The following is a 15,878-nucleotide window of genomic DNA, read 5'->3' as shown; positions in this document are numbered from 1 at the left end:
ATTTTTATCTATAATTTTAGTCTTTCTCTAATTCTTGTCACAAACTGTTGACTTAAAAATTATTGAAGTGCATAAAATAGTTTATCGCCGTAGTTGTTAAAATTTCAAATAGTAATTCTAAAAATTTAAACTTCAAAAGTGATATATCATAATTGATACAGTTATTTGCAGACATCACTCACTTTGTTCCACGTGTTTAAGTTCAAAGAACTATCGATAAATTTTACATGCAAATATTATCATTATTATTGTACGTTTAATGATAAATAATTGATAATTAATCGCAAAGTAAATTAATAATCTGTGATTAATAATAAACATATTTACATTTTACAACTAATTTTTTCAATCCAGGATAAAAATATAATTATTATTGCCAATATATTTTCTATGCATAAAATATATGTAGATATATTTCATCATTGGATAAAATTTAATTCTGGATTTAAAAACTGGCCCTTAAAGTACCGAGTAAAATAAAATGCGGTAAAATTACATTGTAGTGCGTCAAAAAAAATCGTATATTATTTTTTTAATAATTTGTAATGCAAGTGTGTGTACGTACGATATATATATATTCCGTATGTAATAACAGATTGACGGTTTCTAAATAGTCAGTGATGATAACGAGACTCAGTGTCCGCGTTTCATTTGAAACGGTTGGATGTGTCGAGACGTGACAACCTTGTGTATATAATTATAAATTATCGAGCTTTGTAAATTATCATAGTAATTAATTGCATTAGTTGATATTACTGCACATTCGATAAAACAAATATTTTTATCTTGATATATTGTATAGTATAACATTTAGCATGGACGTTGTTAAAGGTATGGTATTTGATATTCTTATTTTTATAATACTTTGTCATTTTGGAGGATTTTACGGGTTTTTAATTTCTTTATGTGTTAACGACTTAATCGAATTCTTAATAATGTTCATTATCTTTCAGCATTATCGTAAATGAGATATTTATAATTTCTTAGTTTAAGTATTAATTTATAAGTTACTAAAAAATTATTAATATTATTTTTTTTTAATAATTACTACAAAAAATTAATTTTTTAATAATTTTTACCACACATTTATTTTTTAATAATTGCTATAAAAAATCAATTTTTTAATAATTGCTACAACAAATTTACTTTTTAATAATTGCTATAAAAAATTTACTTAATAATTGTTACAAAAAATTAATTTTTAAAATTTTCAAATTGAAATTTTTAATAATTGCTACAAAAAATCAATTTTTTAATAATTACTACAACAAATTAACTTTTTAATAATTGCTACAAAAAATTAATTTTTTAAATTTTTAAATTGAAATTTTTCGAGTTTCAAACCAATGTTAATTTTTTTTTTAAATTAAAACAAAGACATTATAATTATAATAAATGATTATAAAAGTTGTTTAAGCTTTAAGACGACTTTGAACGAAAAATTTAAGCTTAAGAACTTTAAGATGCGTTTAAAGCTCAATTGATCCTTTAATTATAATTTAATAAAAATATATTCTTTTTTTTTTTTTAACTAAGTAAGTATTCAGACTGAATATCAATTTTTTTTAAGCAAAATTTTATTGACAATAAAATTTAGTAAAAATAAAACGTAAGAAATGAACTTGAGAGTTGAATGAATATTTATTTTACATAAAAATAAATATTCAAAACAATATGATTATTTAATTTACTAATTTAATGAAGATTAATTCGCGTTTTTCATATACAATAATAATAAAAATCGATGTTCATTTTATCATTTAATCGTACCTGGAAAATATCTGTAGTATTGATAAGAATAAAGTAAATAATACCATTTTCAATGACCTTATTTTCTGGAATTTTTTATGCGAATCTAGTGCACTTAATTAATTTTTTATCAATTTATACTTAATTAGTAAGTTTGTTTACTAATCTGATTAAATATTTCGATAATTAATTGCTTTTTATTGAATCACTCGACACGGTTGACACACAATAGATTTTTTGGCGCGTAACCAGAAGATCTGAGCTCAACATATCCTGTTTGGAAAATCAAAAATATTTTTTTGACTGACTCATTAACTTCCATTGAAAAAATTTCTTACATTGAGAAAATTTTTTACAAATTATAAATTCATTTAAATTTTCTATAAAAGAATTTAATTACCTCCATGAAAAAAAAATATATTTTAAATATATTAAAAATCTATAAAAAATATGTATAAGGTAAAAGCCCCAATTATTGACGGGGGTCTAAATATTGACACCCTAAATTATTTTTAAATATATTAAATTATCTGTAATAAGAATAACGATCAAATAAATTTTTATTAAATTCTAATTAATTAAAAAATTGAAAAAATCACATTCAGTTCAAAATATTAAATATTAATTATTAAAAAAAAAATAAAGTTAGCACCAGTTCATCAAATCAGCTTACGAGCGTCTATTTTCTTAACAACTTTGGTTAGAAAAGCATTTTTTTTAACTGCCGAGTTTAAATTAATTTTTTCATGTAATTATATGATCTATTTTTTTTTTTTAATTAACAATATATGAAATATTTATAAAATTAAATAATCGAAATTAATTGTATGCTTTACGATATTTAAATAATGGGAGTCAATAACTAGTTCATAATTTTTATGGTGAATCCCATATTGACAGCCAGTCGACAGCGCTATGACGCCTTTTTTTTAAGTATAAAATACGTTATATACGCGATTATATTCAAGGCTTTTAACTGTCAAATAACTCGGCGTGTTTTAGTGTTAAATAAGTTTTTAAATAAATTGTTATATTTTTCATAATAATTATTCATTCATAGAAATTATTATTAATTAACTTTAATAATATTGATTACTTTATATCAAGTTTTTGATAAATAACAATATAACCAAATGATTCGACGCATGTGCAGTAGGGGCGTCAATAATTGGGGTTACGGTACGTCAATAATTAGATCAATCAGTTTTTAACCCGTTAATAATTGGTGTATCCAGATCATATATTTAATTATTTAAAATTAATTAGTAAATATCACTGATTATCATTTTAAAAAAGAAATTGATTAGTTAAAACATTACTGAAGAAGTTACCATAAACAAAATTCATCGATATTTATATTTGATTGCTTAAAAAAATGAAATCATAACTTTGTCTCTTATAGCGTCAATAATTGGGGCTTTTACCTTAGTAAATATATTTTTAATAACTCCTGTGTAAAAAAAATCGTCTTAAAATTGTCGTTCGCCCGAGTAAAAATGAAATTATTATTTTTTACGGAAAAATAATAAATTTCGTTCGACCGCCGCTGCACGACCGCCGTTTGGCGGACTATTACGCCACACGCTAAAAATTTACTCCCCCTACCATCGCCGCACCACCGCTGCACCACCGCCGCACCAATGCTAAACCATACCTACAATTTCACAAAAAATGGTATCATAATCAATTTATCACGCAATAATTAATTAATAAATAATGCGACTAGAACTCTTAATCTAAGACCTATTGATCAACCTCCTTTTAATCAAATGTCTAATATTAAAAAAAAAAAAATTTTTTTTAGATCAGGCCAAAGCACCGCGAAATTATTGATTTTTTTAGTCGTATTGTTGATGTAGATTTTTAATTTTGTCCTCGGGTTGTACAGAAGCGGCACGCCTATCGAAATACTCTGAAAGAATTTTAAAAATTGAACTGTGATGGGGTTCGAACCTGGATCGTCTGCATGGAAGTTTCGAACATTGCCAACTGCGCTGCAAGCCATAGCTAACTAAAAAATTTAGTTAAGCTATTTGAATGATCAACAAATATTTTATTTCAATGTATATACCATCAAACGGCGGTATGGTGCGGCGGTGGTGCAGCGGTGGTGCGGCGAATAGAAATTTATTTACTTGTCACGGCGCTGGTGCGGCGGTAGTGCGGCACTTGTAAAATAATCAAAATTGTCACGGCTGTAGTGCAGCGGTGGTGCGGCGGAATTCTGTTTTTACTCGGGCGTTTAAGATCTTAAACGTGACACAAACCAAGACTATTTTAAGACTCTTTTAAGACGCCAAAAAAAAAATTCCGAGAGCAGATTTTTGAAATTTTGGTTCTCGAATTTGTTGTGAAAATTAATTTTTAGACATTTTTAGACGATTTTACGACTTTCTAACCGCAATATTTTGAGTAAAATGTTTTAAAATTGAATTTAAAATTGTTAAAAATTATCATCCGACAATTTTAAGACGTTCTGTTTTAATGTTCCGGAGCTCTGTCGCTGTTAACTCATCTTAAAATAGTCTCTAAATTTTTTAGACTTCTTTAAGATCATTTTAAGACTATTTAATGACGCTCTATAATAATTTTCCGGAGCTGTCGCTGTGATATCATCTTGAAATAGTCTGAATATTTTTGATGATTTTTAAGACGATTTTAAGATTTTAGTCTTAAAATTATTTGTAAATAGTCTTAAAAAATCTTAAAATAGTCTTAGAAAAAATCTTAAAATCGTCTTGAAAAATCTTAAAATAGCCTTAAAAAATTATTAAAAATTTCCAGGCTATTTTAAGATGATATCACAATGACAGCCCCGGAAAATAATTATGAAGCGTCTTTAAATTCTCTTAAAATGATCTTAAATTAGTCTTAAAAAATCTTAAAATTGTCGGATGATAATTTTTTAACAATTTTAAATTCAATTTTTAAACATCTTACTCAAAAATATTGCGGTTAGAAAGTCGTAAAATCGTCTAAAAATTAATTTTCACAACAAATTCAAGAACCAAAATTTCAAAAATCTGCTTTCGGAATTTTTTTTGGCGTCTTAAAAGAGTCTTAAAATAGTCTTGGTTTGTGTCACGTTAAGGATCTTAAACGAACGACAATTTTAAGACGATTTTTTACACAGGCTAGCTTTTGGCCGATTTTTATATATATTTTATATATTTAAAATATATTCAAAATATATCTTAAAATATATATAAAATACATAGCTAAAAATATAAAAAAATATATTTCGAATATATCTAAAATATATTTGACATATATAAAATATATATGAAAATCGGCCAAAAGTTAGTTAATAAAAATATATTTACCATACGTATTTTTTATATATTTAAAATATATTTTTTATATATTACGAAATATATTTTTTTTTTTTCATGGGGGTAATATAATTATTTTATTTAAATATTTATCCACAAAAATGTTGCGCAAGCTCACTAAAATTCAACACTGTTTTAAAAAATAAAGTCATAAACTTTCTTCACAAATTCTTTGTTAGAGTCGTTCCATAAATTTCAGCACTGATCGTTAATACGCGACTAAACATATCAGAAAGTTCAATGACTTTAGAATTTTTACATCATTAAAACAAAAAAAAAATTACTCTAAAATTAAGTAATTACAACTTGTACTTATTTACAGTCTCAAGTGAATTATTAAACAATGAAAATATGTAAACAACTAACTGTTTACATTCTTAAGTTAATCTGATAAAATAACTGATCAGTTCGAGATAATTTTTAGAGTGTAATAAATTTTTTATCACTTGAAGGTGTGTCTTTATTCTAAATGCATGAATGGTAGATAATAAATTTAAATCAAAACATTTATTTTCAATGTTATTACACGGACAAACGAAACCGAAAGCGCGGCTATCTTTTCTAGCATTGATGTGACTGGAATAAATAATTTCGCTTACACTTTTGCAGGTTGTTTGTTTTATACGTGTAATTTTCGATCATGACACAATTTTCATTTTTGGTCAATGTCATTGATGCGTTAGATCATTGTTTGTTATGGTATCTATAAATTTTTTTTATGAATCACTTTGAAGAACAGTTTTTAGCTTCCCATTAAGAAAATTGAAAATTTTTAAAAGTAGCAGAGTGATTTTTTTTATAAGATTTTTCAATTGCATTGAGGCAAATTTATATTTGTTACACATCTGAACTCTTAGTGCAAGAAAAACATTAAAGGTGAAGGACGTTATCAATTTCATTGTCGACATTGATTAGATAAGAATAGTTATTTTAATGGTATTGTAAATTATATTGTATGTGAGTACGCTTATTTAATCATTGATAAATAAATTTTTAATTTAATTGTTTCCAAACAAATTTTAGTTTATTATAATCGAAAGAATTACAAAGAAAATTTATTAACCAAACATGATACATTAGTTTTTTATTTATTTATTAGGTTTAAATGCCAAGGCGCGAAGTCGAATGGGAATAATTATATGTTTAAAGTTATACTTCACATAAGTACGGCCAATATACATCCTTTAATAAAAAGCTGATGTGACGTTTTCATTGTTGTCGCTTTTCGTTGCTATGCACAGTAAAAAATTTTGCGTCATTGCGTCAAAAAACTTAGTGTTAAAAATTTTTGTGTTAAATATTTAACACTTTTATGTGTAAATTTAACACTTATTATGTTAAATCAATACAAAAATTTGTTAAATATTTAACATAAAAATTTTTAATCCCTATTAGTGGCACTTTTTCTTTCAATGAAAAAATGTTCTATTTGGAATAAAAATTGAAAATTTTTTTGATCTAAAGGACTTAAAGATTAGAAATAATATATTCATTATTAAAATTAATGATTTCATTAATTGAATAAGTATCAAAGAAAGTGTCAGCACACAGAAAGAAAGATTTCTTGACTGGAGAACAAAATTCTTGGCTCAAGTAAATTTTCAGTCGCCCGAAGGAAAACCGAAGTTGTCTTGGCCGAAGTAAAAATTTTTCTTGAAATTATATTCTTGATGGAAGTAATTTTTTCTTAATTCAAATTATCATAAATACTTGATACAAGAAATTTTTATATTTGATCAAGATTTTTAGATACTTTAGGGAAGCAGCGCCACCTACTTCAGCTGAGAAAAAAATTTTCTCATCTTGAGAAAATTTTTCTCTTGAATATTTGATACCCATTTTAGATTATTTTAGCGCGCAATTGTACATATTGAATGAAAAAAAAATGATTCAATATTATTTGATCTTCCCATTTGACATGTTAGTCAATAGAAATATTAATGAAAATTTACTATCGAGATATTTAATTTTTTGGAGCAAGAGAAAAATTTTCTCAAGACAAAAAAATTTACTTCTGTCAAGAACTTAATTTTTTGGAGCAAGAGAGAAATTTTCTCAAAACAAGAAAATTTTCTTGACTTAAATAAATTGACTTGGATCAAGATACGTATTTCTTGAAGCAAGGGAATTGATTTTTTGGAATAAGTGAAATTTCTTGTATCAAAAAAATTTTTTTTTTTCGCCCAAGTAAATAATTAGGAAGAAAAATATTTTCTTGGCTCAAGTGAACCTTTCTTTCTGTGTAATGGGATCCCCGTAGTAATCGGGTCTTTTACCCTATTAAAATATAAAATTTACACAATACTCAAATGGACATACTGTTTTTAAATATTTTAAAATAATTATTTTTACCAGCTCACTATTTTATTGTTGTTCGAAATTTATAAGAAAATCAAATACTCTCGTCTTAAAAGATTCTAAGCCAAAAGAATTAGAAATTTCAGCAGGTAAATCTTGCCAAATCCATACAGCTGATATGACAAATGAGTGCTCGTAGGTTATAGTGACAAAATTTGGTATTTTAAAAGTGATGTTGTTATTTTTGGTTGCTTTTCTGTGCATGTGTAGTATTTCTTTAATTTTTTTAATTTATTTTAAAAATAAAAAACTATAAATGAATTAACTGATTATTAAATTTAGAAAAAGAATTTATACTTTATGGACAATAGTTAAAAAAAATTATTAATGAAAATTATCTTTTATAATAGATGATATTTTTATCGAACAATAAACTTTATGCTCCAATTATTGAACATTAATTTTTAATATTATCGTTTTAATGTTAAAAAAATTTTTTTTATCTATATTAATCATAATAATAATTCGAAATTTTCATCTATATAAATCAACGAATAAACTGTCAGGTTGATATTTATAGCAACGATCTATATTCAAAACGATCACTATTAGCCTCAATTGATCGCAATTTGTCTCTAAACTTGTCTGCTATTATATGTTATAATAGTGACATGTAATCACACTTATATAAATTATTCAATAAGTACTTGATAATAATTAATAAAAACAAAAACAACATTTCTATAAACAAGATAATAAATAATTTAGCAAGCAGGTTTTTAAATAGTTTGCAATTTAAGTTTTACCAATATTGTATTCCTTGTTTACTAAATTATATATGTCCGGTAAATAATTAAAAGTTATCTATCGCTCATTAATATATATATATATATATATATATATATATATATATATATATACTCGTTCGTCGTTATCAGCCACAGCGTACCGAGACAAAGAGATATTTTATAACCTAAAGACATAAAGCGAGCCCCTCTATTTGCTCACAAATATTTTGGTGACTGATAAGCTTTGAGGTGACGTAATTTATGACGTTAATGGAATTATTCAGGAAGAAATCTATTTATAATAAAAATTTTTTATCTTATTACTTAAATTGCACTCTTTATTAATTCAATTTAAATTAGCAGAAATTTTCATGATCTTGGTAGTTAGTAAGAAATTGTTTTTTTCTAGCCGCTAAATCATCCACGGCTAGTGATGAGTTAGGAGACACGCGAGCTAAGAGATGGAGAAATTTTATAGCGTTTTGGCTAATTGGTCTGTGTAATAATTACGGGTACGTTGTAATGTTAAGCGCGGCTCATGATATTTTGAAAGAAAAATTTTCTCCACCTGTAAGTATATTTTTTTTCAATTTTAATTATTTTTTCCCGAAAAAAAGTCGTTTATAATCAATGTTATTTTTTTACTTACGCGTTCAGAAAAAAAATTTACTTGAATCAAGTAAATAATTTTGAAGAACTTCATCTTTTTGATTTGAGTAGAAAAATTCTTAAAACAAAAAATTTTTCTCGGCTTAAGTAAATAAATTAATGAGGTTTTTCAAAAATTTTTTACTCAGAAACAAATTTAAGAACATAAAATAACAAAAACATAAATTTTTTAAATTATAACATTATAAACCAAAGGTGTAAAATTTTTTAGTTATAAAAATGGGAACACTCTGTAATTCTTAGCAACTAACAAGTTACACTTGTGCTTTTGAAAAATGAATAAAGAAAATTTTAAAAAGTAAAAAGTCGGTTTAAGTAAATTTTACTTAACTAGAATTCAAATTTGCGCGCGCAAGCGCGCGCCTCATATTTATGGTCATGATATATTTATGTGTAGTTTATGTATATTATATTCACTTTCAACCAATCAGAATGAGAATAAATATTTTCAACCAATCACATCACGAATAAATTGGTTTCACATACATTTCATCTCAATTTTATTATGGGATTCAAGACAATGAAACTCTTCAAAATTATTTTCTTCTACCACGGAAAAAAGAAAAAGGAAAAAATTACATTATATCGTGTAAATGTGGCGCTTCGTATAGAAAACTGAAAAAATTACAGTTTCAGATTGTAGTTATTAACGATTTTGTAAATATTACATTCTACAATGTAATTCTTATAAAATTCGTACACGGAAAAAAGTAAACTGTAATAAATAACAGTCGATTTATAATAAGTAATGATCAACTGCTAAAAATTACCATTTCAAACAGTAAAATTGTGATTTTACTATTCACTTTATAATATTTACCATTTAAACGTTACAATTTACTCTTTACATGGAAGAAAATACTATTTCAAACAGTAATATTCGCTATGTAAATGTCTAAAATATTAAAGTATAATAATTAAGAATTCAGACTTTGATATTTATCATTTCGTACCTAAAAAATGATCTTATGATATGTAAAAAGTATAAAATAAAGTTAGTAAATTTCTAATACAAGCAACGTCAATATTTACAAAGTAAAATGGTAAATTTTAAACGCAACGCTAAAAATCAAACTGTAATTATCGACTTGCTTGGACTGGTAATATGAATATTTTAAAAGTAGAATTTTTACTGTTTCAAATGTTGAATTCTCCCAGAGTGAGACCCCCTTCTCTTTCATCTGAGTTCCCCTTCTCCTCATAATATCGACTATATATTGAAATGGCAATTTTTACTGTTTGAAACTGTAATTTTTTAAGATGAAAGAGTCGTTATTTACTATAGTGACAGCTACTAATCACTTATTTTGGATATTAAATTATAAATTGCGGCTTTTATACTTTCTACATTAAGTTCTGTAATATTTATATTTTTGCCACCCCGATGTCTGCTTTACTGTTTGAAACTATAAAAATTAACCGGAATCCGAGTGAATATTACAGTTTACTTTTTTCCGTGTAATAATTACAATTAGAAACTTATAATTTTTCTAGTTTTCTAAACGGAGCGTTTTTCTTTTTCCGTACAGAGTTGAAAAAAATTAACTTAAATAAACTTAACTGCTAAAAAAAAAACAATTAATTTAAGCTCATCTAAGTTAATTTTTTCGACTCGGGATAATTCTAGCATTTTTTTTTATTGATTCAAGTTAATTTTTTTCAGTGCGTTCAAACTAATAATTCCCGTATTTATTTATTTATTTAATTTTTTTCGTATTTTTATTAATAATCAAACAAAACTTAAGAATAAATTAACTAAAATTATAGGATTCGGTAGAAACTTCAAATGATATCACAATTGAAAATCCGCGAGGTTGTAACCAAGTATCAACAGGTGCTATTTTACTGGCTGATATATTGCCGTGTGTTATAGTAAAACTTACAGTGCCTTTTTTGCCGTTCCATGTAAAGTGAGTATTAAATAAAAATTCTTCACTTATCATACAGAAAATAGAGGTCAATATAAGTAAAGAAACGTTGTGTTTCAATGTCAGACCCTGACCATGATCATGATTAATTGTTATGACTATGAACTGCGAGTTATGATAATTTTCCTGGCTTGGCGGAAAAAGTAGCACGGCAATTATATAATCTATGCATTGTTAACATTGTAAATATAAATAGCAAGGTCGTTTTCGTTTAACATTGCAGTGTACGAGTAGCGATATGCGTAATATCGCAAGTTCTGGGTTTTCTGGCTGTTGCATTCGGCACGACACCTTGGATCACTATCTTGGGGGTGGTATTGACTTCGTTCTCTTCAGGCTTGGGAGAGATTACCATACTCAGTCATAGTCACAAATACGGAAGGTATAAAACAACAATTCTTATATTTACTGATAGCAGGATTTTTTAATGTTTAGAGCTTTATTAACTGTTAATATTTTTTTTTAATTACAAATATTATTTTGGTTATTATTTTTTAACAATCGATGATTTAATGAATATTCATTTAAACGTAATAAATTTTACACAAACATTTTTACACTTTACACAATGACGAAAAATTTTTTACTGTGTAGGATCAATAATTTCGCTGTAATTTCAAAACTAAGATTCATAATTATTACGAAATTTGAACTTTTTATTATAAATCTTAATTTACAATAAATTTAATAATAGATCAAGTATAGCTGCATGGTCATCAGGAACAGGAGGAGCAGGAGTAGCTGGCGCGTCATCTTACGTAGGGTTCCGACTAATAATGTCTACAGAGACTACCCTTTTGGTAATGTTAGTGGTTCCTATTGCAGAAGCTATCGCTTTCTGGGTTATTATGACTCCACCGAACGAAAAAACGGTCCTTAAATACGGCCTTAGCAGTCAAGATGAGATTATCAAGGCGCCCAAAAAAACAATTAGAGAAAAAGTCGCGCTGGTGCCTGGATTGATGCCTTATCTTATTCCACTGTTTCTTGTTTATCTGTTTGAGTATTACATCAACCAGGGATTGGTAAGAAAAATATCATTTAATTTTAAAATTATCATTTAAGATTAAAATTTTTCTTAAATTATCTTTCTTGTTGAAAAAAAATTTTCTAGATTTGGTAAAAAAATAATTATAGATAGTAAAACTTCAAAATTTTCATCAAAAATTTTTTTTTCCATATTTAAAAATCTTTTTTTCAACAAGAAAAATATTATGAGAAAAATTTTAATTTCTTCAGCTAAAAATTAAAATTGTTAAAAATTTCCAAAAAATTAATTTCTTTTCACAAAAATGCCCAAAAAATTTTTTTTTCTCTCAATGTAAGAACCGCTTATTTTCTAGCACGAACTCATTCAATTCGATGGTATTTGGTTGAACCACGCCGAACAATACAGATGGTACCAAGCGGATTATCAAATTGGAGTTTTTATCTCACGATCATCTGCGACTTTCTTCACTTGCAAAAAAATTTGGCTGATGGCTCTTTTACAAGTAAAAAAATAAATTACCCAAGTGATAAATTTATCAAAATGGAATCAAATTCTCAAAGGAACAATATTAACTGTTTTTTTTTTTTTTTTTTTTTAATTTCTTTCAGCTCATTAATATCGTGATATTTACAACAGAAGCGATATATTTCTACATTCCAAATATTTGGATTGTTTTGGTGATCACTTTTTGGGAAGGCCTTCTCGGTGGCGCAGCATATGTCAATACCTTCTATAATATGGGAGAGACGGTAAATATTAATTTTAAAATTGAAGAAATACTAAAATATCCCTTTTTTGTCCTTGATAAATAAGTAAATTTATTTTAGATCCCCGACAGAGATTTGAAAGATTCATTGGGAATTGTATCAATGGCTGATTCTCTTGGAATAGCCCTCGCTGGTACGCTTGCCCTGCCTGTTCATACTGCTATTTGTAAGCTCCCACGACCGACGTAATATTAAAAAGACTAGTATAGGTTCTTTTAAGGGGGAACACCACTGTGACGATCGAAAAAAAGAGTTGATTTTCGGGAATCCACAGATTCGGTAGAATCTGGCGCCAAGTTCCGTTCAAAAATCCCGTTGTAAACGGAGCGCCAGACTACCGACTGTGTTTACTGTAAGCAGAACGGTATTTCGAGGTTGCAAAATTTTATTTAAGGTAGTTGTAGCGTGATAGGCATTTCAACAGAAAATTATGAAATTTTTTTTATTGAAAGATAAATATATTAATAATTCACTACCAAAATTTCAGATCAATTGACCGCACCATTTTTAAGTAATTAATTTTCGAAATTGCATCTCTTACACGTAGAAGTATAGAGAGATGGTAAAGTTAGTATGAAATCTTCCGTACCACTCGAGTGGGCCAAAGATTTCATACTAACTTTACCATCTCTCTATACCTCTACGTGTAAAAGACGCAATTTCGAAAATTAATTACTTAAAAACGGTGCGGTCAATTGATCTAAAATTTTGGTAGTGAATTATTAATTTATTTATCTTTCGATAAAAAAAATTTTATAATTTTCTGTTGAAATGCCTATCACGCTACAACTACCTTAATTATATGGTTCTCCTTTTTCCAAAATGATATATTATAAAAGTAATTTATACTTTATTTTACGGATATTAATTAATTATAATCAATTATAACACTTAATTCACTTAAAATTATTAAATTTTATCAGCACAAACTATAGTAAGCCCAGAAATTTCGATCCTGACTTTTTTTCGATGGGGAATGGTGACCGCCATAGACTAGATAAAATGAATATGTGTAGTAATCCTTCCTATAGACACGCAACTACAGTAAAAAAAAGTGATTCATAGCTTGCATCTATGGCCGCCAGGGTGCACTGGAATTACATCTACATAAACTGTAGCTTCAAGGGGATAGTTTGCAGTAAAAAATGCAGTCAACACGAGATTTAAGTTGTTATCAATTGTAAATTTTCATTATAATTACAAAAAATACTAAAATCCGAACAAAAACAGTTTCACTGTAAAAAAAAGTCGCGCCAAGTCCACGTTCATAAGACTATTAGGAAAAAAAAATTTTTTTTTTCTTTACAAAAAGATACAAAATAAAAAAATTAAAAAATCCAAGTAACCGATATGATTGTTTATGATTTTCGGAAATTAAAAAAAATTTTATTGTAAATTTAAAAATTAAAAAAAAAATTTTAGAACGTACTTGGTGTGCGTCATTGTGTATTAAAATTTTTTTAAAGTCCTAGTAAATAGATTTTACGAATTTCATTAAAAGTAAAATATTTTGCAACCACGCACACTAAATACGTTCTAAAATTTTTTTTTTTATTTTTAAATTTACAATAAAATTTTTTTTAATTTCCGAAAATCATAAACAATCATATCGGTTATTTGGATTTTTTAATTTTTTTATTTTGTATCTTTTTGTAAAGAAAAAAAAAATTTTTTTTTCCTAATAGTCTTATGAACGTGGACTTGGCGCGACTTTTTTACAGTGAAACTGTTTTTATTCGGATTTTTTTGGCAGGGAAACTAAACGAATTTGGGAATCGGGTCTTTTTTATTTTATTAAGGGTACACTAAAGATTATTACCCTAAATTTTTATTAAAAAATATTTAATTATTACAAAGTTATTAACAATCTCGTCGAGCACTGGATAAAATTTACCCCCTCCACGGTCGGTTCGATAACTCAAAAATAGATCATCTGAAAATAAAAACCCAAATTGCTTTTTAATCAGTAAAGATGTAGTTATCGTCGCACGTACGGAATTTAAAAAATGTTTATTTTAAAGATTTTTTTAGCTGGGTTAAAACAAAAAAAAACAGTAAGAATAGTGAGAAAATTTTCAATCAGTTGCCATTTTTTTTAAAATTAAAATTTCCAAAATTCCGTACGTGTGACGATAACTACATCCTTACTGATTAAAAAGCAATTTGGGTTTTTATTTTCAGATGATCCGTTTTTGAATTATCGAACCGACCATGGAGGGGGAAATTTTTTCTAGTGCTCCACGAGATTGTTAATAACTTGATAATAATTAAATTTTTTTAAATAAAAATTTAGGGTAATAATCTTTAATGTACCCTTAATAAAAGAAAAAAAATCCGATCCCCAAATTCCTTTATTTTCTCTGTCAAAAAAATTGCCGAAAATTACTTTTTTTTTTTTTGATCGTCACGGTGGTGTTCCCCCTTAAGTTTCTAGTAAGTAAAATAAATTCTAAAGAGTAATTTTTCTACTCAATATTTAATAAGATAAATTTATACATAATTTAGTATTTTTTTTTGTTAAAATTTACTGAAAATAATTTGATAAATTTCAAAAATTTAGGGCGTTTAAGCAAATAAAAACATTCGAATTTTTAAGTAATTTTAAGTAACAATTTGATACTCTGCACTGAGAAAAAAAAGTACTACTCAAGAGAAAATTTTCTTGTCACAAAAATATATATTCTTGATAATTTTCAAGAATATATTTTCTTGTCTCAAGAATTGATCGAATTATTTTTTGTTTAATTCCAGTGAACCCATTCGTTTGTTAATCTATCAAAATTAATGCCAATATTTTATTATCATGATAGATATTGATATTTTTTTTATCAAAAAATCAAAATTTATTTTAAACGATTCTTGAGCCAAAAAATTTTTTCCTGGACAAAAATTTTTTTTTTCTCAGTATGAATTAAAATACAATTAATCAATAATTCATAGGGCTGATAAAATAGGATATTTATTATTAATTTTTATTTTATTGAAAAGGTCACGAATTTTTGGCAATTTATTTTTATAGTATTTTATTTTCAGTGTACTTAATAATTTTTACAAATAAATATTATAAAATATTGCTGAAAATTAATTAGTAAAAAAATTTAGTCATTATTAAAAATGTAACATCTCAATAGTTATTTTTACAAGTTGTTACATATTTATAAAAAAATTAATTTATTACAACTAATAATTTTATAAATTAATAATCATTTAAATAATTTTTAAGGAAAAAAAATAATGTCATCAGTATTGCTAATACACATTTATTTATGAATATTAATCAGTATAAAAATAGTATATTACAACCCAAGGCCAGAAAGTTGGATTTCCTGGCGTATGGGATATGATGGCCGAGGCGT

The 15,878-nt window shown here is 26.1% G+C and overlaps 1 protein-coding gene across 2 annotated transcripts; it reads left to right on the top strand.

Annotated features, from left to right (window-relative positions):
- Nucleotides 1-551: 551 nt before the first annotated feature.
- On the top strand, nt 552-14,994 carry LOC123269343 (battenin). Of its 2 annotated transcripts, XM_044734957.1 has the most exons (9): nt 552-831; nt 8,577-8,737; nt 10,604-10,746; nt 10,988-11,146; nt 11,459-11,789; nt 12,108-12,257; nt 12,364-12,504; nt 12,583-12,737; nt 14,945-14,994. In XM_044734957.1, exons 1-8 carry the CDS (start codon nt 816-818, stop codon nt 12,709-12,711), a joined length of 1,230 nt encoding a protein of 409 aa, XP_044590892.1. In that variant the 5' UTR covers nt 552-815; the 3' UTR covers nt 12,712-12,737; nt 14,945-14,994. The 2 variants fall into 2 exon arrangements, with proteins under 2 accessions (XP_044590892.1, XP_044590891.1); XM_044734956.1 differs by lacking the exon at nt 14,945-14,994 and having other exon boundaries at nt 12,583-12,820.
- The last annotated feature ends 884 nt before the right edge of the window (nt 14,995-15,878 follow it).

The sequence above is a fragment of the Cotesia glomerata genome, linkage group LG7 (assembly GCF_020080835.1).
Source record: "Cotesia glomerata isolate CgM1 linkage group LG7, MPM_Cglom_v2.3, whole genome shotgun sequence".
NCBI classification, from domain to species: domain Eukaryota; kingdom Metazoa; phylum Arthropoda; class Insecta; order Hymenoptera; family Braconidae; genus Cotesia; species Cotesia glomerata.
This window is presented reverse-complemented; position numbering and strand designations above follow the sequence as displayed.